Source organism: Bufo gargarizans, chromosome 11 (assembly GCF_014858855.1).
Source record: "Bufo gargarizans isolate SCDJY-AF-19 chromosome 11, ASM1485885v1, whole genome shotgun sequence".
NCBI lineage: Eukaryota > Metazoa > Chordata > Amphibia > Anura > Bufonidae > Bufo > Bufo gargarizans.
The window spans coordinates 46,158,381-46,184,655 of NC_058090.1; the positions used below are offsets into that span (position 1 = coordinate 46,158,381).

General features: G+C 45.2%; 1 protein-coding gene across 1 annotated transcript in view; it reads left to right on the plus strand.

Moving 5' to 3' along the window:
* Nucleotides 1-26,275, plus strand: part of EIF2AK4 (eukaryotic translation initiation factor 2 alpha kinase 4) — a 111,160-nt gene that overhangs the window by 55,170 nt on the left and 29,715 nt on the right. The window contains 11 exon segments of the mRNA XM_044271659.1: nucleotides 15,672-15,752; nucleotides 16,593-16,715; nucleotides 18,102-18,206; nucleotides 18,871-18,928; nucleotides 19,068-19,147; nucleotides 19,261-19,362; nucleotides 20,529-20,579; nucleotides 21,709-21,741; nucleotides 21,743-21,946; nucleotides 22,225-22,300; nucleotides 24,489-24,610. Of these exon segments, the coding sequence (XP_044127594.1) occupies nucleotides 15,672-15,752; nucleotides 16,593-16,715; nucleotides 18,102-18,206; nucleotides 18,871-18,928; nucleotides 19,068-19,147; nucleotides 19,261-19,362; nucleotides 20,529-20,579; nucleotides 21,709-21,741; nucleotides 21,743-21,946; nucleotides 22,225-22,300; nucleotides 24,489-24,610 (1,035 nt within the window).

Below are 26,275 nucleotides of genomic sequence, written 5' to 3' on the forward strand. Positions count from 1 at the left end.
CAACATCCGCGACCGAGGGAACCCATCCAGAAACGTATCCAGTAATAACGTATACACCTGTGAAATCAGTCCTCTCCTCCCACCTTTTCGAAGGAATAAGCTTCTGCACCACATCCGTTTTGGCTATACGACACCCTTTCCTTACCGTGACATCATAAGCGTGCCTCAATTGCAAATACTGGTAAAACCATCTCTTTGGGACATTGAACTCTTGCTGTATTTCCTGAAAGGATTTGAATACCGTGCCTTCAAGTAATTGACCTATCCTCATCACCTCCCGAGACTCCCAGTTCTTAAGACCCGACAGTGATGTGAATTCCGGCAATAGATTATTATCCCATATTGGGGAAAGCTCACCAACGCCCCCCACACCTCTAAGTTGCTTCACCGTCGGCCCACACTTTCTTCATAAGATCAATAATTAGGACCCTATCTCTCCCCCCATGCATTCCCGCCCCCTCTAATATACACATAAGGTCCCGGCTACCCACCCAATGTTGCAATATTATCCCCGTTACATCCAAGGCCTGAAAATCAATCCAGCCCTTAAAGTGCTGGCACTGAGACGCCAGGAAATAAATCCAGGCATTCGGGACTGACAAACCACCCTCCGTCTTAGGGTACTGCAACGTCTCTAATTTGATCCTTGCTTGGCCATACTTCCAAACAAGATCTCTAAATATGGAATGAATTTTCCTAAACCTATCCCGAGGGATCCATACAGGAGCATTATTAAGTACATAAAGCAGCTGCGGCATCATAACCATTTTTAAAAGGTTCACTCTACCCACTACCGACAAAAAGAGCTTACACCAAGTTCTCACCTTAAGCCTGAAAGCCACAAGCAAGGGGGTTAGATTAAGATCTTCACAGTCCAACAGTCTAGGCGTTATGTACAGCCCTAAATATTTAAACTTATTAACCCAGGGAATTCTATCATCCACTCGCACATCAGGCACAACCTGTCCATCCACAGGCATCAAAGCAGATTTTTGCCAATTGATCCTAAGACCGGAGAAACTCCCAAATCTATCTATTAGTGACATGGCACTGTCCAAAGATGACCCAGTATCGCCCAAAAAAAGCAAGGTATCATCGGCATATAGAGCCACCTTATTCTGGAATTCACCATATCTAAACCCCACAATATGAGGAGACAGGCGAATTAAAGCTGCTAGTGGCTCAATGGCCAGTGCAAACAGTAAGGGCGACAATGGGCATCCCTGCCTGGTACCTCTAGCCAAATTAAAACTGTCCGACAATCCACCATTAGCTCTAATGCGGGCTCTGGGACAGGAATACAAAACCTGTACCCACTTCACAAACCGGTCCCCAAACCCCATAGCTCTCAAGACACCCCACAGGTAAGTCCACTCTACACTATCAAATGCCTTAGGCTGCTTTCACACTAGCGTTCGGGTTTCCGTTCGTGAGCTCCGTTTGAAGGAGCTCACGAGCGGACCCGAACGCAGCCGTCCAGCCCTGATGCAGTCTGAATGGAGGCGGATCCGCTCAGACTGCATCAGTCTGGCGGCGTTCAGCCTCCGCTCCGCTCGCCTCCGCACGGACAGGCGGACAGCTGAACGCTGCTTGCAGCGTTCGGGTGTCCGCCTGGCCGTGCGGAGGCGTGCGGATCCGTCCAGACTTACAATGTAAGTCAATGGGGACGGATCCGTTTGAAGATGCCACAATGTGGCTCAATCTTCAAGCGGATCCGTCCCCCATTGACTTTACATTGAAAGTCTGGACGGATCCGTCCCAGGCTATTTTCACACTTAGCTTTTTTTAGCTAATATAATGCAGACGGATCCGTTCTGAACGGAGCCTCCGTCTGCATTATTATGGGCGGATCCGTTCAGAACGGATCCGCCCGAACGCTAGTGTGAAAGTAACCTTAGCGGCATCTAAAGAGAGCAGAGCCCTATCTCCACCATTGTCCGCCGGGACATTCAGACCAGCATACAACCTCCTGATGTTAATAGCCGTCGACTTCCCAGGCATAAAGCCCGTCTGGTCAGAATGTACAATAGTCAGAATCACCCTGGACAACCTGTTCGCCAGCACCTTAGCCAGGAGCTTCACATCAGCCGTGAGAAGTGAAATCGGCCTATATGATTCTGGAAATTTGGGATCCTTCCCAGGTTTGGGAAGTACTACAATTATAGCCTCCTGCATCGAGAGTGGTAGCGAACCTGTCTCCAGTGAGAATTCCAGCACCTTAAGTAATTCCGGAAGGAGCACCCCCTGCAGCTTCTTATATACCTCCACAGGCAATCCGTCTGCCCCCGGGGCCTTACCATTCGCCATACCTCCCAGTGCTGCTCCCAACTCCTCCAGTGAAATCGGCTCTTCCAGTCTCTCTCTATCCTCATCCGACAGAGCCGGCAACTGAGCCCCCTCTAAAAAGACGTTCAACGCATCCCCAGAACTAGGGACAGTAGATTTATACAGTGACACATAAAAACCTTTTAATATATCCAAAATTCCCTTGGTATCTTGCCTACCGTTCCCATTTCCATCCCTCAGTTCCTGTATACAGGAGGATCCCCGTTGGGCCTGAGAGACGACCGACAGCAGATGCCCAACCTTCTCCCCTTCTTCAAAGGATCTATGGCGGTAAAAACTACGCTTCCCCTCCGCAGCCTGAATTAAGTGACACCTCAACTGTTCCTGGGCAACCGCCAGCGCCTCACTATTAGCCAAGGAGGGCACCCTGCTAAATACCCTTTCAGCTTCAGCCGCTTGTAAATGTACCTTAACATCTGCTTCCCTAGACTTGGTTTTATGCTTACAAATCTCTTTAATTAACACTCCCCTCAGGAACGCTTTCATAGCGTCCCAGACACCGTGAATTGAGGCCGTCCCTACATTAATCGCAAAATATTCTCTAAGCGCCATAGAAGCTTCAGATAAATCACCCAATACATTAAGCCAATGCGGATTGCACTTCCACAACCTCGGTCCCTGTCCAAGCTCCCCCAAGCACAGGTCAATTTGTACCAGGGAGTGGTCAGACAACGACCGGGGATGATAGACAACCCCCCGGACCAGAGGCATCATACAATCATTAACCAGCGCCAAATCAATACGTGACAGTGAATGATGCGTAGCAGAACGACACGAATATTCGCGCCTATTGGGGTTACGTACTCTCCACACATCCACCAAACCGACTTCAGTCATAATATTTCTCAAGGCCGCACTACCAGGCGATCCACCCCCACCTTCCAACCGACATCTATCCATCGAGTCATCTGGCGTGCAGTTAAAGTCCCCCACTAGTAGCCATGGCACCCCAGGGAAGTCCGCCACAAACAACATAATTGCCCTTAATAAAGGGGAAGCGAATGGAGGTGGCACATAAACCGCCACTAATACCACCTGGATCCCATCAATCTTACACACAATACAGACAAACCTGCCCTCACCATCCACACATTGCTGCACATGTTCATACCTGATACTCTTATGCACTAAAACACTCACCCCCCTGGAATGTGAAGAATGCGTCGCATGAACCACCTGGCCCACCCAATTCTTGCTCAACCATTGTACAGTATCCCTAGTCAAATGCGTTTCTTGCAAGCAGAGAATAGCTGGCTGAAATCGCCCCAAATAATGAAAGACACATTGCCGTTTTTTCGCATCAGCCAACCCCCTCACATTCCAGCTCAAAACTTTAATCCCCTGTGTCATGGCAAAACATACCGACATATCTGCTACACACACCCCGCTCACATCTCATCCACACATAAATACCACCCATCATACTCCAATCTAACTTACTACTCCCCCACCTCCCCCCCACCCCCCCTATACGTTATCAGGTTACCGGAACTGGGGATCTCAGTCCCCCCTTCATCACCCCCCATTCCTAACATGGGGCACACATAGAGCAAGTCACCCCCTAACTTATTGCAATCATAACATATCACAACACCATTTCTCTGGTAGAGAATCCTCCCCACATCTGAGAAAAACATCATACATTTTTAACCACCTACTCCCTCCTCAGGATCTACCATACGGTAGCATTGCATAACACACTTCATAACTGGTGCAACATCAAAGCAACCTTAAAGTGCAAACACATATTAACATCAAGCATAAGAAACCATATCTCAGCCTTCTTCAAGTGTCCAGGGCCCCACTCCTCAATTGCCGCTCGTGGACGTCCAGCCACTGTACCGCTTCCTCCGGATCCTCAAAAAATCTGGTGGATCCCAACGCCACCACACGCAGTTTAGCAGGGAACAGCATAGCGTACTGGACTTGTAATCCTCTCAGCCTTTTCTTTATGTCCATAAATCTACTTCTTCTCCGCTGCACTTCGTTGGAATAATCCGGGAATATGGACACTTTAACCCCATTTAGGACCATCTCCACATTGTCCCTAGACTGCCGCAAAATAGTGTCCCGGTCCTTGAAATGCAAAATCTTCGCCAATATCGGCGAGGGGGCCTGCCGGGCGGCAGCGGCCGCATGGGCACTCTGTGCGCCCGCTCCACCGCATATAAGGAAGAGAGGCCTTTCTCATGAAACAGTTGGTGCAGCCATTTCTCCACGAATTCTGTGGCGTTATCCCCTTCCGCCTTTTCCGGCACCCCCACAATCCGCAGGTTATTCCTTCTGGACCTGTTCTCCAGATCATCCGTTTTGGCATATAAAGCAGCAATGTCCTTAGCAGTCGTTTTCGCCGCCATTTGCAACGGCTGTACTACATCTTCAATCGTGGACACCCTTTTCTCTAATTCAGAGGTGCGCTCAGAAATCTTGTGAAGGTCATGTCTAATTATAGACACATCCGACCTCAGGCTGCCAACTTGCACTGTGAGCACCTTCAGGGTACTGTTACAGCTGGCCACAGCAGCCATGATATCTTTCAAGGTGGGCTCCTCACTGGACGCGGCCTTAGGGCCTACTTTGCTTTTAACTGCGCCTGCAGGAGTCAACGGCGGCCAGTTCACCGCATCCAGGGCCTCACTATCAAGGGATCCGTCCTCCAGATCAGACGAGGTATGTACGTCCGCCTCCTTTCCCTCAGCCCAATCGCCCGCTCTGGTATCGGCACGAGCATACTTGCTCAGTTTAGCAGCCACGCTCTGGCTCATCATCAGCTGCGCCGTCTCCTCTCCTCCATCAGCGCCATCTTGGCCCACCTCCAGTCCGTCGGACTTCGGCACCTTGCTCGACTTCCTCGGCATATCGGAGCCCACACAATCACCGCCGCACTCTCCGGTCACTTTCCCCCCACCAGGGTACACAGGATTAGTAATCCGCCGGGTGCTACCACACAATAAGTCAGGATACCGACAGGAGCTATGAGCGGTGCGACCTACTCCATGCGCTCTCAGGCCACGCCCCCCTCGCACACTGATGCATTTACACAAAGCGATAACTTGGCGTGCAGTGAACGATTCCTGTTTACACGTCTAAAATCATTAACATCCAACAATTTTTTTTGTGCCCACATAAAAGATTGTGCCCACGAGAAATCTACAGATTGTCGGTTATCGCTCTATAGTTTATTGCTTTTACCCTGCTCGTTAATTGTGCAGTTTTGCTCAATTTAACGATAATTTGCACGATAATCGGCTCGTATAATGTACCTTTAGACCCAAGACTTTGGGACTACTTAAAAGTGGCACTATTGAAGGCAACAGAAAATGACAGGCAAATTTATAAGATTAGGCAATTAGGCAGAGAGAGGCCAAGCAAGTTATAAGAGCTTCTAAAGCGCAGGCAGAAGAGAAATTGGCTCAGTCAGGGAAAAAAGGCGATAAGGCATTCTTCAGATACATAAATGAAAAAGGGAAACTAAAACAAGGAATTACCAAATTAGAAACAAAAGAAGAAGGAAGGTATATGGAAGAAGATAAAGAACTAGATGACTGCCTCAATGAATACTTCTGTTCAGTTTTTACAAAGGAAAATGAAGGAGAAGGACCTCAGTTAGGAAGGAAGACTAATGAATCTTTTGATGCATGTGTCTTTACAGAGGAAGAGGTTCTAAGTCAGCTGTCTAAAATTAATACAAATAAGTCACAGGGGCCTGATGGGATACACCCAAAGCTATTAAGAGCTCAGCTGTGAACTAGCAAAACCATTAACAGATTTATTTAACCAATCACTGGTAACAGGAGTCATCCCAGAAGATTGGAAATCAGCAAATGTTGTGCCCATTCACAAGAAAGGTAGTAGAGAGGAATCGGGCAACTATAGGCCAGTAAGCCTGACATCAATAGTAGGGAAATTAATGGAAACCATACTCAAGGAGAGGATTGTGGAACATCTAAAATCCCATGGATTGAAAGATGAAAAACAGCATGAGTTTACTTCAGGGAGATCATGTCAAACTAATCTTATATTTTTTTTTGATTGGGTGACTAAAATAATAGTTGGCAGAGGTGCAGTAAACATCGCTTATCTAGACTTTAGTAAGGCTTTTGATACTGTCCCACATAGACTGCAATTTATTGATTAGCCTATGTGTGTGGACTCCCATATTGTTGAATGGATTAGGCAGTGGCTGAGGGCCAGACAACAGAGGGTTGTAGTCAATGAAGTATACTCAGACTATGGTCTTGTTACCAGTGGGGTACCTCAGGGATCTGTTCTGGGACCCATATTGTTTAATATATTTATCAGCGAAATTGCAGAAGGCCTTGGTGGTAAGGTGTGTCTTTTTGCTGATGACACAAAGATTTGTAACAGGGTTGATGTTCCTGGAGGGATACACGAAATGGAAAAGGATTTTAGAAAACTAGAGGAATGGTCACAAATCTGGCAACTAAAATTTAATGTTGATAAAGTGCAAGATAATGCACCTGGGACGTAAAAACCCAAGAGCAGAATATAAAATCAGTGATACAGTCCTAACCTCAGTATCTGAGGAAAGGGATTTAGGGGTCATTATTTCAGCAGACTTAAAGATAGGCAGACAATGTAATAGAGCAGCAGGAAATGCTAGCAGAATGCTTGGGTGTATAGGGAGAGGCATTACCAGTAGAAAGAGGGAGGTGCTCATGCCGCTCTACAGAGCACTAGTGAGACCTCATTTGGAGTATTGTGCTCAGTACTGGAGACCATATCTCCAGAAGGATATTGATACTTTGGAGAGAGTTCAGAGAAGAGCTACTAAACTGGTACATGGATTGCAGGATAAAACTTACCAGGAAAGATTAAAGGACCTTAACATGTATAGCTTGGAAGAAAGACGAGACAGAGGGGATATGATAGAAACTGCTAAATACATAAAGGGAATCAACAAGGTAAAAGAGGAGAGAATATTTAAAAGAAGAAAAACTGCTACAAGAGGACATAGTTTTAAATTAGAGGGGCAAAGGTTTAAAAGTAATATCAGGAAGTATTACTTTACTGAGAGAGTAATGGATGCATGGAATAGCCTTCCTGCAGAAGTGGTAGATGCAAATACAGTGAAGGAGTTTAAGCATGCATGGGATAGGCATAAGGCCATCCTTTATATAAGATAGGGCCAAGGGCTATTCATAGTATTCAGTATATTGGGCAGACTAGATGGGCCAAATGGTTCTTATCTGCCGACACATTCTATGTTTCTGTAGAGTAACGTTGTACCTCCCCCTCTCCTCCCATCAGAGACCCAGGAACCTCCTTCACAGATTTGGAGGATCCTCCTTTCCTCTGAGTGGAGTTACTCCTTTATATTCTGCCCTACATAAGTCCCGTTCTACAATCAATTATAGTACTTGTTTCTGGAAACATGGCCACCTATCTTGCTCATCCATTGACACAATCACAATCTTCTCTGACCATGCGCTCATCTTTGACACTCAGCCCCCGATCACTGTATGCAATTCCTGGACAATAGTGACTCACTGATGCCTTTATCTGCAAACCAAATGTAGCAACAAAGAGTGAGTGGCCTATATGTATAGGGGTTTGGGGAGAGAGGGTTCGACCAACTGCTATTCAAGATGTATGGGCACCTTAAACCTCTTATTTTAAATATGTTGCATTACGAGTCTCTAAACCACTCTCTGAAAAGCATATGTTATATCTGTGGTACAGGAGGTATGCTCCCTTTTCTCATGTAATGCAAACTTCTGGGCTGGATGAAAGTCTGTTCCACCATTGGCCCAGAGGTCGCAATACATTCTCTTCTCTTAGCATTTTTGAGGACTATTTGCAACCCATTATCTTATTGGGCTTGGCAGCAGTTACCTGACACTTGTTTCTACAGTTTAGTTTGCTGTCCAGTAAAATTCCAAAGTAATTTTCCATGTCAGTGCTACCCAGTGTTTTACTAATTAGTATGTACGGGTGACTTGCATTATTCTTTCCAATGTGCATAACCTTAAATTTGTCAGTGTTAAACCTCATCTGCCACTTCTCTGCCCAAGCCTCCAATCTATCCAGATCCCTCAGTAGCAGTATACTGTCCTCTTCAGTGTATAGTGTCATCTGCAAAAATTTATATTTTACTGTGCAACCCTTCTACAAGATCATTAAAAGATATATTGAAGAGAATAGTGACCCCTGTGGTACCCCACTAGTGATGGTGACCCCCTCCAGTTCTGACCCCTGTGGTACTCCACTAGTGACCCAGTCTGAGTGTGTACCTTTTAATAACCACCCTCTGTTTTCTATCACTGAGCCAGTTACTTACCCACATACAGACATTTTCTCCCAGTCCCAGCATTTTCATTTTATATACTAAACTTTTATGTGGTACAGTGTCAAATGCTTTGCAAAAGTCCAGATATACAACATCCATTGATTCGCTGAGGTCAAGTCTAGATTCTTCCTCCTCATAGAAACTGATTTAAATTAGTTTGACCAGACCAATCCACATAAACCCATGCGGATATGGGGTTATACACTTTGAGATACTCCAAAGGAAAAAAAAAAATCAAGAAAACCTTGCTTGTTATTGGGGTGCAAGTGCTGTGTGATACAGCCATTAACCACCTCAGCTCCCCTAGCTTAAACACCCTTAATGACCAGACCACTTTTTACAATTCTGCACTACACTACTTTCACCGTTTATTGCTCGGTCATACAACTTACCACCCAAATGAATTTTACCTCCTTTTCTTCTCACTAATAGAGCTTTCATTTGGTGGTATTTCATTGCTGCTGACATTTTAACTTTTTTTGTTATTAATCGAAAATGACATTTCACTTTCAGTTGTAACATTTTTCAAATAAAACTACATTTCTATATACATTTTTATCTAAATTTATTGTTCTACATGTCTTTGATAAAAAAAAAATGCAATAAGTGTATATTTATTGGTTTGCGCAAAAGTTATAGCATTTACAAACTATGGTACAAAAATGTGAATTTCCGCACTTTGAAGCAGCTCTGACTTTCTGAGCATCTGTCATGTTTCCTGAGGTTCTACAATGCCCAGACAGTAGAAACACCCCACAAATGACCCCATTTCGGAAAGTAGACACCCTAAGGTATTCGCTGATGGGCATAGTGAGTTCAAAGAAGTTTTTATTTTTTGTCGTGTTTTGGAGTGTATTTTTACATATACCCATGCTGGGTGAGAGAAAGATCTCTCTAAAAGTCAACTTTTTTTATTTTACAAAGTTGTCATTTTAGAGAGATTATTTCTCTCAAACAGCATGGGTTTATGTAAAAAGACACCCCAAAACACATTGCCCAACTTCTCCTGAGTACGGCGATACCACATGTGTGACACTTTTTTGCAGCCTAGGTGGGCAAAGGCAAATGACCCCATTTCGGAAAGTAGACACCCTAAGGTATTCGCTGATGGGCATAGTGAGTTCAAAGAAGTTTTTATTTTTTGTCGTGTTTTGGAGTGTATTTTTACATATACCCATGCTGGGTGAGAGAAAGATCTCTCTAAAAGTCAACTTTTCAAATTTTTTTATTTTACAAAGTTGTCATTTTAGAGAGATATTTCTCTCAAACAGCCTGGGTTTATGTAAAAAGACACCCCAAAACACATTGCCCAACTTCTCCTGAGTACGGCGATACCACATGTGTGACACTTTTTTGCAGCCTAGGTGGGCAAAGGGGCACAAATTCCTAGGGGGCACCAAAAAAAGATCATTTTCCGCTAACTTGTGACAAAAAATAAAAACTTCGATGAACTCACTATGCCCATCAGCGAAGACCTTAGGGTGTCTTCTTTCCAAAATGGGGTCATTTGTGGGGTGTTTGTACTGCCCTGGCATTTGAGGGTCTCCGCAATCATTACATGTATGGCCAGCATTAAGAGTTTCTGCTATTCTCCTTATGATGAGCATACGGGTAATGAGATTTTTTTTTTTTTTACGTTCAGCCTCTGGGATGAAAGAAAAACTGAACGGCACAGATTTCTTCATTCGCATCGATCAATGTGGATGAAAAAATCTCTGCCAAAAAAGGACATAGGAGCTCCGCCCAGTATCCATACCCACTTGGTTCGTATGCTCTGGCAAACCCTATTTCTCCATTCACATCAATCGATGTGGATGAAAAAAATCATTGCCGTTTTTTTTTTTATTTTTATTATATACAAAGTGTTTGCCAAAGCATATGAACACCACTCGGCTCATAAGCCTCGGCAAACATTAACTTTTAACATTAACTTTATGAACTTTGGAAACAGAACATTAACTTTTTTGCTTACCGGTGATTTATTTATTTATTTATTTTAGCTTTTTTTTTACCTTTTTATAGGACAAACCTCTCCTTCCCTATGGGACAATGTGCAAAGCGCAAATCGCCCAGAGATGTGGCGAAGTACATTATGCACTTTGTCCCAGGTGAAGGGAGAGGTTTGCAGCAGCTCCTGTGTGAATGGGCCCTAATAGCCCTGTGTGCCTGTCCTGTGTAACGTAATCCCTATGCTAATAGTGTACCTGTGTGTGGTACTTCTAGAAACACTCCCCTGAACATAGGGCAGGGTGGTCAGGGCAGTCAGGACAGAAATAGCGGGTGTCACGCCTTATTCCACTCCCGCTACAGACACGACTTTTTTTTCGGTGTGGCGGTTGGTTTGAGGTACCAACACTGGGGAAATGTCGCTCATGTAGACGGCTCACTACACTGGTGGTTGGGGCCACGGAACCTCCTGGATACAGGAGGTTCTCGATGATCTCTTCCTAAAATTTGAGGAAGGATCTTGTTCTCCCAGCCTTACTGTGTAGAGAACAAAACTATTCTATACAGCCAATTGAATCAAATATACAGACACCTTCTTATACCAGCGTCTGGTTCTGCGGGAAAGTAAATAGGGAGCCAACATCTGGTCATTGACGTCCACCCTTCCTATGAGCAAATTATAGTCGTGGACTCCTGTTACTCGTTCAATTTGGATTGTCGTGTCTGCGTGAATGGGGGAGAGCATGTAAACGTCACGCTTGTCTCTCCATTTCACCGCGAGCAGTTCTTCGTTACACAAGGCAGCCCTCTCCCCCTTGCAAGACGGGTGGTAACTAGCCGTTGGGGGAAGCCCCGGCGACTAGGTCGCGTGGTGCCACAGCAGCCAATCTGTTCTAAAAACAAATGCCTGGAGAGGGGCACACTTGTGTAAAAATTGTCCACATAAAGATGGTACCCCTTGCCAAATAAGGGTGACACCAAGTCCCAGACTGTCTCCCCAGGTAGTCAGGGCAACCGACCGGCTCCAGGGTCTGATCTTTACCCTCATAGACACAAAATTTGTGGGTATAGCCTGTGGCCCTTTCACAGAGCTTATACAATTTGACCCCATACCGGGCGCGCTTGCTTGGGATGTATTTGAAGCCAAGGTGCCCGGTAAAATGTATAAGGGACTCGTCTACGCAGATGTTTTGCTCAGGGGTATACAAATCTGCAAATTTGGTGTTGAAGTGGTCTATGAGGGGCCGAATTTTGTGGAGCCGGTCAAAAGCTGGGTGGCCTCTGGGACGAGAGGTGGTGTTGTCACTAAAGTGCAGGAAACGCAGGATGGTCTCAAATCGTGTCCTGGACATGGCAGCAGAGAACATGGGCATGTGATGAATTGGGGTCGTGGACCAATATGACCGCAATTCATGCTTTTTTGTTAGGCCCATGTTGAGAAGAAGGCCCAGAAAAGTTTTAATTTCGGAAACTTGGACGGGTTTCCACTGGAAAGACTGGGACTAAAAGCTTCCCGGGTTGGCTCCGCAGTCAAGAACGGCTCAAAAAACCCCAGTGCTGATCCGATCTGAGCTGTCTCAACTCGAACTCCAGACTGGGCGGTGAAAGGGGGAACTACTGGTGCGGCTGAAGTTGGGGGCTGCCAATCAGGGTTTGCCAGCACCTCAGGGACTCTAGGGGCTCTACGGGCCTGTCTGTGCGGTGGCTGCGACGGGGGAACTAATGCGCGTGCCACCATACCACCTTCAACTGCCCTTCTGGTGCTCGCCACTTCACCATGTTGTACGGCAGTGCTGGTACTAGGTCCAGGATTGGCTGCGCTGCTGGTGTATGCCTCACCATGTAATCCGACAGCGCCAGCCCCACTCTGCTGCCCTTGAAGCAGATCCTGCGCAACCTGTGATCTGGGGGCTAAGTGTGCTGTTTGGTGTACTCACTGTGAACTATGCTTCTCTGCTGGAACCAACCGACGAAAAGGACCAGCAGAGGAGCACAGAAGCCATTTAACACCTTATATTTATAAATGGGCGACCGTAGCATGGCCGGGAGTCGGCAGGGTGGCAGCAGTGGGAGGGCGGGAGCCAAACGTGCCCGGGGTTTAGCACCAGCTTCGCAGGAGCCTACCTGCCCGGAAAGTAGTGGTGCAGGGGTTCACGGAGGCAGTGACTGTAGAAGTCAGTCAGTGCTGAGTCTTGGGGGTAAAATCACCTACTTGGCGGTGTGGCAGTTTTCGTTAAGCCACTATCTCCTATGTGGTGGTCCAGCCTGCCGCAGCAACCGCTGCATCTCCCAGTGGCACACACATGATTTCAGGCAGTCAAGGCTCCACCACCTCAACTGAAGGGAGCTGTCTGTCCTTCCCATCATCTACCAGTCCTGATGCTCCTGCTTATCGTCCTCCTACTCCTGGTCACTCATTTCGCCAGCAGTCGATCACCAAGAGACAGCAATACGCGTGTTCATCCTATGGCGCGGAAGCTGAATGTGCTCCTGGCTAAGTTGCTGGTACGGCAGTCCCTCCCTTTCCAAGTGGTGGACTCTGCACCTTTCAGAGAAATGATGGCTTGTGGAGAGTCCCAAGCCGTCATTTCTTTGCCAAAAAGGCAGTACCAGCCCTGCACAAATATGTAGCACAGAAGGTGGGCCAGTCCTTGAGCTTGTCAGTGTCTGCCAAAGTGCACGGCTGCGCCGATGTGTGGAGCTGTAACTGCGGTCAGGGACAATACATGTCCTTTACGGCCCACTGGGTGAATGTGGTTCCTGCCCAGCCACACCAGCAACTTGGCCAGATGACGCCGCTTCCGCCTCCATGTTCTTGCACCGTTGGTCCTGCGACAATGTCCGCCTCTGCCTCCTCATCCACCACTGTGTCCTCAGCCTCCGCTGCAGGGACAATTCACAGTGCTCCTCCAGCATACCACATGTGCAGGGCATGGCGGTGTCACGCTGTTCTACACCTCATTTGCCTGGGCGAACTGAGTCACACAGGGGAGGAACTGCTCCGTGTCCTTAATCAAGAAATCGAATCCTGGCTTTCTCCACGACAACTGGAACAGCATGGTGTCGGCGCTGCATCAAGGAGGGCTGAGCCATGCGCCCTGCATGGCGCACGTGTTCAATCTGGTTGTCAAGCGGTTCCTGAAGTCTTCTACCCATCTGCAAGACATCCTAAAAATTGCCAGGAAACTTTGCATGCACTTCAGCCACTCGTACACCGCCAAGCACGTCCTCCTTGAGCTGCAGCGCCAGAACGGCGTCTCCCAACATAGGCTGATATGCGACGTTTCCACCCGTTGGAATTCCGCCCCCCATTTGTTGGACCGACTATACAAACAGAGGCCATAAACGATTTCTTGATGATCCAAACGGCCAAGTGCTCCTTCTTACACCCACCATCAGCAGGTACTGTTATTGCCACCCACCTCCCCACTCTGTCACCAGGTCACTCTGTGGTCTCCTAATGCTGTTGCCACCTCACCACTCAGGGTCTCCTCATGCTACTAATGCCACCTCCACAGTCTGTCATTGTTCCACTCTGTGGTCTCCTCATGCTGCTGCAAAATCGCCACTCTGTGGTCTCCTCATGCTGCTGCCATTTCAACACTCTGTCACTGGGCCACTCTGTGGACTTCTCATGCTGTTCCCACCCACCCCACTCCATGACTGGGCCACTATTTTTCCTTTTTGGCCAGGTTGACATCCTCATTTATTTGACCCTTCTTCTGATATGTCAGAAGGAAAGAAAAATGAGATGCACAACTGATCCTGTCTATGTAGCAGCTGTAAGGTCTGTATGACATGGTCCCTATTTTGCATCAGAATTGGCTTATGATTTGGTAGCCAAAAGCAGGAGTGGGTACAAAACCCACAGTTTATTTTGGCTTTAGCAATACTGATGGATTACAGACCAAATGCTGACCGAGTGAAGGCAGATGCTCAACAGACAGGATCCGATTTTTGGGGGGTTATTGTTCTGACGGATCAGAGGAACGGCAAAATAATCAGTGACGTCAACAAAAACTTACTGCTGACACCCTCTCCACTCTGCCGGGGGGCTCTACTTGTATAAGCGTTTTAATAGAACAGGTTCTGTAGACATCTATGTGGAATCTGCTGACGATGGTGTAAAAGGAGTGCGCTTCTTCTTGACGCTAACTTTGACCTGTAAGGCTGAGTTCATACTTGAGTTATTTGGTCAGTTTTGGCCCCATAACTGCCCAAATAAGTGAAGTGTGCAGTGATTCTAAGAGCGACGCCTGTCATGTGCGTGTCATACGGACTCAGTGTTTCACTACCACAGCAGGCTCCCTATTCATGTTACTGCAAGGCACCGTGTTCTACACCATAACACAGGCTCTCTGCAGCCAGGAAATAGCAGTTTTTTTTAATGTGATTCGCCACAAATAAATTCGGATCAAATAGTTTAGGAAAATTCGGCGAACCGCCCGAATCAAATTTTTGAGAAATTCGCTCATCTCTATTGATGATGCCATCAATGTCAATTAGGTTTCAGGTACCTACTTCTAGGTATGCCGCACATGCATGGCCACCCTCCGTTCACCACTATGGAAGTTCCAAAAATAGGCGAGTGCCAGCTTGGCTATTTCCAGCAGTCCTATAGTGGTGAATGGAGAGGTTGCTGTGCATGCACGGTACGCTCTTTGTTCACTGCTATGGGACTTTTAGAAACAGCTGAGTGTGCTTGCTTGGCTATTTTTAAAACTCGTATAGCAATGAATGGAGAGCACGCTGCACATGCACAGTGTGCTCTCTTTCACTTTGGGGTCCCTGTTGTAGATAGGTGCAGGTCCTAGAAGTGCCTAGTGATATGCTATCAGTGTCACAGATAGGCCAACCCCTTTAAGACATGACATGCTAAATGCATGCAGAAGGACATAGTTCTGGCGTTGAGAGCCACTGCAATAGATGCACCCGCAAAGCTGGCTCTTAGAAATTAACACTTTGCAGGTCTTCTGTAGTGGGTGACACTGGAGATAAAGAGCTTGCATTAATGCGATCCTTGTCTGTCATTAATATTCCTGTCTGTTAATCACTGTGAATCCAACAGGATGAAGAGTGTGCTGTTGAAGGATGCAAGGAGTCCCCATCTGAAATGTCCATTCAGACCGTGCATTACCTTTATATCCAGGTATGGTCATTCTGTGTAAATTACAATTCTTGGTTAATGTATGTATCCTGCAATCTTATAGAAGAAGCAAACATGGCAACTCCAACTAATCATACACTCTCCATATTCATATTCCATGCAGCTTTCATTAGATCTGAGCTGGAATATGGTATCCACGTGTGTGCACTGTAAAATATTGTTCAGGTGTCAAGTAAAGATATCTGTCAGCAGATCTGTACCTATGACGCCGGCTGACCTGTTACATGCACACTCGGCAGCTGAAGGCATGCATGTTGGTCCCATGTTCATATATGCCCGCATTGCTGAGAAAAATATATTTAAATATATGCAAATGAGGCTCTTGGTGCTAAGGGGGCGTTGCCATTACACCTAGAGGCTCTGCTCTCTCTGCAACTGCCGTACCCTCTACACTCTGATTGACTTTAGGAGGAATCAGGGCCAGGTGTGATGATGTTTACAGTGCCTGGACCTGTCAAAAGGCAGAGGGAGGGAGTGTTAATAGCAGAGGGGTGTACTGACAACGCCCCCATTGCTACTAAAACGCTCATTTGCATACATAAAAACAATAATGTGGGCACATAGGAACATGGAACCAACAGAGATGCCTTCAGCTGCCAAGCACACATGTAACAGATCAGCCAGTGTCATAGGTATAAAACTGCTGACAGATGCCCTTTATTGTAGTTTGTCCACAGTTGTAGCCACACTGGTCATGCTACTTGGTGCTTGAAGCATTAGTACATCCCAGAGGCCATCTTGTGTTATGTGGCCATCGTGTATCCTTCACTTGTAAATGTAATATTTTGGTGATAGCATTTTTTTGTGTTTCATTGTTTCCAGATGGAGTATTGTGAGAAAAGCACGTTACGAGACACTATAGATCAAGGGTTATATCTGGACAACAATCGCCTGTGGAGACTGTTTAGGGAGATATTGGATGGATTGGCATACATTCATGAGCAGGTATGTAGGGCCCTGTAATATAAGGACGGCTCAGCTAGTAATACTTGTTAACATGTTCCAATTACGGTAATTACACCTTCTGTGTAGGCAGTATATGTCAGAACAATAAGCTTTAAAGTAAGTCTGGTTGAGGTGGCATAGCTGATTTTCTTATCTACTAGATGCTTCCCGTTTTTGACAGATTTTAGGTTTGGCTGGAAACACACCTGCAGTTTTTGTGGCAGTTTTAGGATTTTTAGCCATAATTGGGTCCGGAAGGGAGGAGAAATGTAAGTTCTTTATATTTCCCACTCCTTTGAGATCCACTCCTGACTTTGGTGCAACAAACTGCATCAAAACTGCTCCAAAAACTGTGTGTGATTCCAGTGCAAGGCTTCACGTTTCCATCTTTTTGGATCCACTTCATGTTTGACCTTAAAAAGGGTATCAAAAACTGCCATAAAAATGACATGTCGTACATGTGTCTGAAAATAAGGATTACAATAAGTGGTAGTGTTGTATCAAACTATATCTGTGTAGTTGGCTTTGGACAGAATCTTGGCTCGTGTATATTTGTTTTTGGTATTGTGCACTTTTAGCAAATTAAATTTGGGCAATGTTGAAATTCTGCAGTTAATCTACTGGCAGGATCAGCTGACTAACTACTTTCACACTTGCGTTTTGGCTTTCCGTTTGGGAGATCCGGTCAGGGCTCTCACAAGCGGTCCAAAACTGATCAGTTTTGCCCTAATGCATTCTGAATGGAAAAGCATCCGCTCAGAAGGTATCAGTTCACCTCCGTTCAGTCACCATTCCGCTCTGGAGGCGGACACCAAAACGCTGCTTGCAGCGTTTTGCTGTCCGCTTGACGAAACTGAGCCAAATGGATCCCTCCTGGCACACAATGTAAGTCAATCGGGACGGATCAGTTTTCTCTGACACAATCTGGCACAATAGAAAACTGTCTATAGAAGATCCGTCTCCCATTGACTTTCAAAGGAGTTCATGACTGATCGGTCTTGGCTATATTACAGATAATACAAACTGATACGTTCACGACGGATGCATGCGGTTGTATTATTGTAACGGATCCGTTTTTGTAGATCAATGACGGATCCGCCCCAAAACGCTAGTGTGAAAGTAGCCTAATGTGTAATGAGGCTTCCTCACACTGGGGATGATTTCTTAGATGCCCAATGTTGTGTTCCCATGGGAGAAAGGCTACTGATAGAGGGATCTGAAAGAAACATTCACACTTGGTAGAGTTTTCATGTTTATGATCGGGACAAATAGCTGTTGGCCAAATGAACGTTTGTCTGCTGGCCATCTTGTGTGTGACCTGCCTATTAGTGATATTGGGATTGCTAGGGTTGGTGCAGTGTCAATATTTACTGCTTTGCCTTGCAGGGGATGATACATAGGGACTTAAAGCCTGTTAACATTTTCTTGGATTCAGAAGATCAAGTAAAGATTGGGGATTTCGGTCTGGCTACAGATCACCCAGCCTATAAAGTAAGTGCCTTAGGCTACTTTCACACTAGCGGCAGGACGGATCCGACACCCTGTCGGATTCGTCCTGCTGCTATTTCGCCATGCCGCGGGACCGCAGCTCCGTCCCCATTGACTATAATGGGGGCGGAGCTCAGGCGCAGCATGACTTTTTAGTCCGGCGCCTCTCGTCGTGCACTGCCATGCAGTGCCGGAGCTCCGCCCCGTCCCATTATAGTCAATGGGGACGGAGCAGTGGCACGGCAAATAGCGGCAGGACGGATCCGTCAGGGTGAACAGCCTGTTGGATCCGTCCTGCCGCTAGTGTGAAAGTACTCTTATACTTCAGCAGATCTGAAACAAAACATAGCTTTTTTCTTTTTCATAAGGGTCTATTCAGATGTCTGTAAGTGTTTTGCTGTCTGCAAATTGCAGAGCCGCCAAACACAAATACCGGTTGTGTGCTTTCCGCATTTTGCCCTATGATCCTATTCTTATCCTTAATTGTGGACATGAATAGGACATATTCTATCTGCGGGGCTGCAGAACAGAACTACGGATACGGACCTAGAACTACGGACGTGTGAATGGACCCTTAGACTAATCACATTGCACATAAGTAAATACATTGGGGGAGATTTCTAAATTGAAAGGTGCCTGAAATTTAGGAGCTTTTCCTCTTTTGTAGACTGAATCAACACAAGATGAGGACCAATCTCGTGATTGTGCTAAGGTTGACCCTGAAGGTAATTTCCATAGTTCCTGTAGAAAGCTCTTCCAGGTTTCCTGTCCATCCGTTATATAGAAGGGCTTTTTGCCGGTGTATTTCTGAGTAACAGAATGTATCCTAAAATTGCATCATAATGGTTCAAATGTTTTCTGCAGGAAAACTCACAGGCATGGTGGGCACAGCTTTGTACGTAAGTCCAGAAGTCCAGGGGAACGCCAAAGCTTCCTATAATCAGGTAATAAAAATGTTACGGTTTGAATGACCCTGAACTGGCAGTAGCTTCTAATATGGCATCCAGCTAATATTTGATACTAATTTAAAAATTGTGTTTTTCTTTTCTTTGCCTAGAAAGTGGACCTGTTCAGCTTGGGAATTATATTATTTGAGATGTCTTACAGACCTATGGACACGAGTTCTGAAAGGATTTCTGTATTGAGCATGCTGAGACAGGTATATTAAACTCTGGGTATATTGAATGCTATATATCTTGAATTTTTTAGCTCATAAAATGTATATAAATCGTTTCTGAAATGCACTGTCCTTGTTGTTGTACTTGGGTAGACTGAAAGTTCTAGTACCTCTGTAGGAATTAACTGAGAAGTATATCCTGGAGAGGTTTCTACAGTAGATGGCCTAATTATACCAATTACCTGTATGTGTCCCCGCAGTGTAAGGGCTGTTCATAGGCATTACTTAATCTTAGTGGATCCATTTTGTATTCTTCCATCCACCCTAATTAAACTTGAAAGGGAGTATGTTACCAGCAACCTCCTTATCAAAGCAGAGGCTTGGGTAGATTGCTATAGGTCACCCGAGTGAAAGGTTTTCCTTTTGGTTCCCGATCCCAGGCTCCGTTCCTGAGATATGAGCTCTTTTGGTGCAGCAAGAGCATCACCATTTCTTTCCTAGCACTCAACCGCACTCCTTTCGACGCCCAGCCTTTCCCTCCCTGCTGTCATTGACAGGACCAGGCAATGCCGACGTAATCTCACTTTGTTTTATAAGCTTTATGTTTTGCCGTATGTGCCCTACAGCCCTGATTCTCCTGGCACATGCACCCATGATACCATGCCAAGGTCTGTCTCTTCAGGGCTGTCTGGTAAGCTACGGCGCATGACCAGGAACATAGGGCCATGCGAACTTACATTACCACTGGCTGGCTCTGTTAATCAAGGAGCGGAGCTTTGGTGTAACGAGCAACGGTGACGGCCTTGTTGCACCAAATTGCTCATTTGCATATTTGGAAAAAGCTAACATCTCAGGAATGGAGCCCTAGTTTGAGCTTACCTAAACTTTTATATTTTTCATAAGTGATAGTAATGAAGTTTGTAATATATTTTTATTAAAGAAAAGTGGCTGTTTCTACACTTATTAGCTAAGCACACTTGCTCGGCTATTTTTGGAACTCCTACAGCAGTGAATGGAGACCATGCCGCACATGCTCGGTGTGCTCTCTCTTTCACTTCAGGTGTGGGAGGGGGGAGAACAGAGGTGGGACCTGCACCTATGTAGATTATATGTATATGCAAACAACCGTGTTTCCGTGTGTGAACAGGTACATTTTGTGCAGAGTGCGGTTCATGACAAAACAAGTGATATATTTCATTTTCTTTCAGCCTTCTATAGTTTTTCCGAATGATTTTGAGAAGCCAGAAACTGAGAAGCAGGTAATTTACTCCTGTTGTGTTGAAAGCACAGCAGTTTACAGGTAACCCCTTGAATGTATTACTAGCAGCAGTGTATATTTTAAGACACTGCTTCTGATCTCCTTCCAACTAATTTCAGGTTGTACTCCCGTGTTCCCTCTAGAGCCTTATTAAAGAAATTGGAGGTCATTTATTAAAACCAGCGTTTTAGATGCTGGTCTTAATAAGGCCCTATATACCTGGCGGTGGATCTGCAGAAGTTATGAACATGCGTCGGCGTAGGCATATGTCAGCTTGATAAATGACTCTCATTGATTTGTATCCACCACCCCACACCCGCGCCCCGAATTCCCTTCTTTACTCTAGGCTTTAAAGGGTATGGCCAATTTGTAAGTAATTTTTGCAGATATGTCCTATTCTATTTTCTGTGGGACAGACATCTGTGTGTCAGATAATCACCCTAGGTCACCCTCTGTGGACTGCCTAAACCTCACTGTTTGTCTCCCCGCTTTGCCCTCGGAGCACAAGATGATGGCGGTGACCTAATTCTGTGCTACCCTACATGGATCCTAAAGGGTAATTTTGCTATGCATACTCAAGAAGAAAATGCATCTAGGGCTGAACAGTTGGTGGTGATGTGGGTGAATCACTTATTGTGCCCTATACAGAGAAACGAATAGTCATATTTATGCGGCTCACAGGTGGGAACCCGGGGTCCGTTTTTGTGTGATGGGTGTTAGATACTGCATGACATACAGATGTTTGTCACACAAGAAATAGATTAGTACATATTTTCAATCATTTTTACAAATTGACCTTCCCCTTTAAGTCTTTCCTTATAAGATTTATGCTTAAAGAATTTACCTGGGGAGATTTTTATTAAAAAAAACAAAACGCCACACACAAAAACTGTAGGAAAAACCGGCTCAGCCCAATCACTGGCCTTACTGCTCACCCATCTCGGTCAATTATTGGCTGCATGGGCCTTTGATAGCCTGGACAGGATATGCAGAGCAGTTAGGACTGAAGGAGCGTTGGAACAGCAGAGATAGGACTCAGCGGAAGTGAATAAAGCTTCTTAGTTTTAAACTTGTTCTGGCCTATTTTTTTATTTTAATTTTATTAACCAGACATATTATGTACTTTGCAGAGAAAAGTCATTACCTGGCTTCTGAACCATGATCCCTGCAGCCCGACCCACGGCAATGGAGCTTCTGAAATGTGACCTCTTGCCACCACCACAGCTCGAAGAGTCTGAGCTCCATGAAGTTCTCCATCACACCTTGGCCAATATAGATGGAAAAGCCTATCGCACAATGATCAGTCAGATATTTTCCCAACGCATTTCACCTGCTATGGACTACACGTATGATAGTGACATTTTTAAGGTATATGTGGCACTTTCTTTATGATTATGAATCTTCTTGCTCGTGTCATTGGGGGATAACGATACCTTAGATTTAGTTGTGTCCTTCAGTGAACCCGACATAAGTATTAATAAATAAAAATTCTCCTCTTGCTTGTCGTCTAGCGCAGGTAATGAGCACATATCAGTTTGAATAGGGTCACTCTTTGTCAAGCACAGAAACCACATTCCGTACAGAGCCATTACAGCTTGTTGTAAAACCTATAGTCTTTCACTCAAGGTGATCTCATTATTTTACAGGGTAGTTTCACAGTCCGGTCCGCTAGGATACATCATCATGTGTGTGAGACAGTGTGCCGTGTATTTAAAAGACATGGTAAGTTCATGTTACATAATCATTGTGGACAGTGGAGGCATTACATTTATGTTGATGAATACTGTTGGTCCTAACACTGCCAAGGACATGTGTAATACATGGTGTCTTTAAGCCCATAATGCTGTATGACGTACCTCTAATTAAGAATACTATGGAGTGTGCTTAGGCGCCAAGCTTGCTGCACACATGGTGGCTACAGGCTGTATAATAAGCAGACACCTGCTGACAATGACCGGAAAGCGAGAATACTCCTATTCCAGTCATTTATCCCTGCAGATGCCACTTTCAATGGTGACCATGGCATCTGTGGGGTAAGACAGAGGGTGGGAGCTCCCTCTGTTCTGCAATCTGAGCCCCAAGGCCTGTCATAGTGAACTGCCTGCAAAGCTGCTCCCAAGACACAGTCTGACAAGCAGCCTGTAAAAATCATTCTATTGCAGTCTAGGGTACATTAGAAAGTACAGTCAGTTTTGCAAAAAACAAGTCCTCATACGGCTATGTGAACGACAAAATAAAAGTTATGGCCCTGGGAAGGCGGGTAGTGAAAAACGAAAATGCAAAAATGGAAAATCGCTGCATCAGGAGGGTTTTAAATGGCCATTAAGTTGTCCCACAAAAAATTATGTGAACAGAAAAATTAGCTGTACCCTTAAGGAGTTAAATGCTGTGGCTAGAATGTAAAGGCTAGCTTTTATTGATGCTAAGCTCCATATTCTCGATGCAGTATTTGGGGTGTATTACTAAGGTCTATTTCACATTTGTGGTAAACAGATCCGGCAGGGAACGGCTTGCCGGATCCGTGAATACCCGGTGCTATCGTGTGCTGCCAAGATACTGTCCGAAAACTCTTGCGTGCATAGGTATTTGTCTGGCTGCTCCTCTGCATATTTGCCGGGTTGCGGCCAGATCTCTGCCGGTCCCCATTATAGTGAATGGGGCTGGAAGGTATCACGGTAGCACCCGGTATTCACGGATCCGGCAGGCTGTTCCGACCAGGATCTGTTTTCCGCAAATGTGAAACAGACCATAGACATGTGAAACAGACCATGTGAAACAGACCATAGGGGGGGGGGGGGGGGGGCATACAATGACTTCTCTACATGTTAACACCCTTCTTGCTGGTCCTGGAGGCTACTGTATGTACCCTTGGTCATATATAGAAGAATTATTTATTTCCTGCTGAAAGAGTTGAACAATTTTTGAAGATATGTGCATGTAGACATACTGTATGAACTCTGCACTTCTATCTACTTTTTATTTTAGGAGGTGTTGTGCACCTTACACTCGAGTCAGACTTTACAAGCAGAAATTGAGTATAGTCAGTGCCATTTTAACAATGTGTCAGGTATTTCCTTTCAGAATATATAAGATATAATCCTATTTATTTGTTTGTCCTTGCAGCAAAAGGGTACATTTCTGATTGTAAGCAGGGCCCCTCACTCCCTAGTGTTTCAACTGTATACTAGCCAGTTACGTTGTGATGTCTTTTGTTTTGTACATGAACCCTCTGAATTAGTAAAGCACTGCGGAATATGGTGGCGCTATATAAATATTATTATTATGATATTATTCTGTCCTTATGCATCTATTTCAGTAACCAATGCTAATGTCAGGTCCCATGTGTACGTCATGTCCAGTAGTTAAAGTGCAATGTTCAGTAGTGCATCTGTCCGCTGATTTGTACCTATGAAACTGGCTGACCTGTTACATGTGCGGTTGGCAGCTAAAGGCATTTTTTTAGCCATGTTTCCCCAGTTTAAGCCACAATCACTTGACAGACTAGGCATGATTGTGGTTTTCAGAAAGACACAACTCCTAGAGTTACATTTCAGAATGTAACACAAGAATGACATGATTACTGTGGCCGCTGTAAGGGGACGTTCAGAAAGCGGCTTCCTAAACAGAATTTGGGTGCGGACAACCGAGCCAGAATTAAAACTGCAGCCGTGCCAAGAAAGCACATATCCCTTCTCGGCTTGGCCGTTGCTTTAAGCCGCTAATCTGCGATCCTCAGCAATGCTTCCCATTGAGAGAGGATGCGGCCGTCGGCAGGTTCTCTGTGGAATTTTGTTGCGGCTGTCTCCACCTAAATTCTGCTTAGGAAGCCGCCGTGTGAACGTCACCTAAGAAAACACACAAAGTGTAAATTGGTATCAAAGTCACCATTGTCTCTGTTACTCTGGTTTAGGAGCAGTAAAATTACATACTCCATTGTTGATGCCTCGAAACAAGATGGTGTCAGAAAGTGGCGAATCTGCGTGTTTCATGGACCACAGCGGCATGCTTGTGACACTGCCGTACAATCTCAGGGTGGGTATTGTGTGTCTTTATGAGTACAGAACAGCAAATGTTTGGTTGCATTCAGTCAGATCCCAAATTCCTATACTAAACAGCTACACGTCTCACTTGTTACTGAATACAAAGCCTGTGAAGACTTATCCGGCAGCCATGTTGGTCCGCAGGAACACTGGTCTCTTATAAGGTGGACACATACAGTCACGTCCATAAATATTGGGACATCGACACATTTCTAACATTTTTGGATCTATACACCACCACAATGGATTTGAAATTAAACTAACAAGATGTGCTTTAACTGCAGACTGACAGGCTTTAATTTGAGGGTATTTACATCCAAATCAGGTGAACGGTGCAGGAATTACAACAGTTTGCATATGTGCCTCCCACTTGTTAAGGGACCAAAAGTAATGGGACAGAATAATAATCATAAATCAAACTTTCACTTTTTAATACTTGGTTGCAAATCCTTTGCAGTCAATTACAGCCTGAAGTCTGGAACACATAGACATCACCAGACGCTGGGTTTCATCCCTGGTGATGTTCTGCCAGGCCTCTCCTGCAACTGTCTTCAGTTCCTACTTGTTCTTGGGGCATTTTTCCTTCAGTTTTGTCTTCAGCAAGTGAAATGCATGCTCAATCGGATTCAGGTCAGGTGATTGACTCGGCCATTGCATAACATTCAATTTCTTTCCCTTATAAAACTCTTTGGTTGCTTTTGCAGTATGCTTTGGGTCATTGTCCATCTGCACTGTGAAGCGCCGTCTAATGAGTTCTGAAGCATTTGACTGAATATGAGCAGATAATATTGCCGAAACACTTCAGAATTCATCCTGCTGCTTTTGTCAGCAGTCACATCATCAATAAATACAAGAGAACCTGTTCCATTGGCAGCCATACATGCTCACGCCATGACACTACCACCACCATGCTTCACTGATTAGGTGGTATGCTTAGGATCATGAGCAGTTCCTTCCTTCTCCATACCCTTCTCTTCCCATCACTCTGGTACAAGTTGATCTTGGTCTCATCTGTCCATCGGATGTTGTTCCAGAACTGTGAAGGCTTTTTTAGATGTCGTTTGGCAAACTCTAATCTGGCCTTCCTGTTTTTGAGGCTCACCAATGGTTTACATTTTGTGGTGAACCCTCTGTATTCACTCTGGTGAAGTCTTCTCTTGATTGTTGACTTTGACACACATACACCTACCTCCTTGAGAGTGTTCTTGATCTGGCCAAATGTTGTGAAGGGCGTTTTCTTCACCAGGAAAAGAATTCTTCAGTCATCCACCACAGTTGTTTTCCGTGGTCTTCAGGGTCTTTTGGTGTTGCTGAGTTCACCGGTGTGTTCCTTCTTTTTAAGAATGTTCCAAACAGTTGTTTTGGCCACTCCTAATGTTTTTGCTATCTCTCTGATAGGTTGGTTTAGTTTTTTCAGCCTAATCATGGCTTGCTTCACTGATGGTGACAGCATTTTGGATCTCATCTTGAGAGTTGACTGCAACAGATTCCAAATGCAAATAGCAGACTGGAAATGAACTCTGGACCTTTTATCTGCTCATTGTAATTGGGATAATGAGGGAATAACACACACCTGGACATGGAACAGCAGAAAAGCCAATTGTCCCATTACTTGTGGTCCCTTAAGTGGGAGGCACATATGCAAACTGTTGTAATT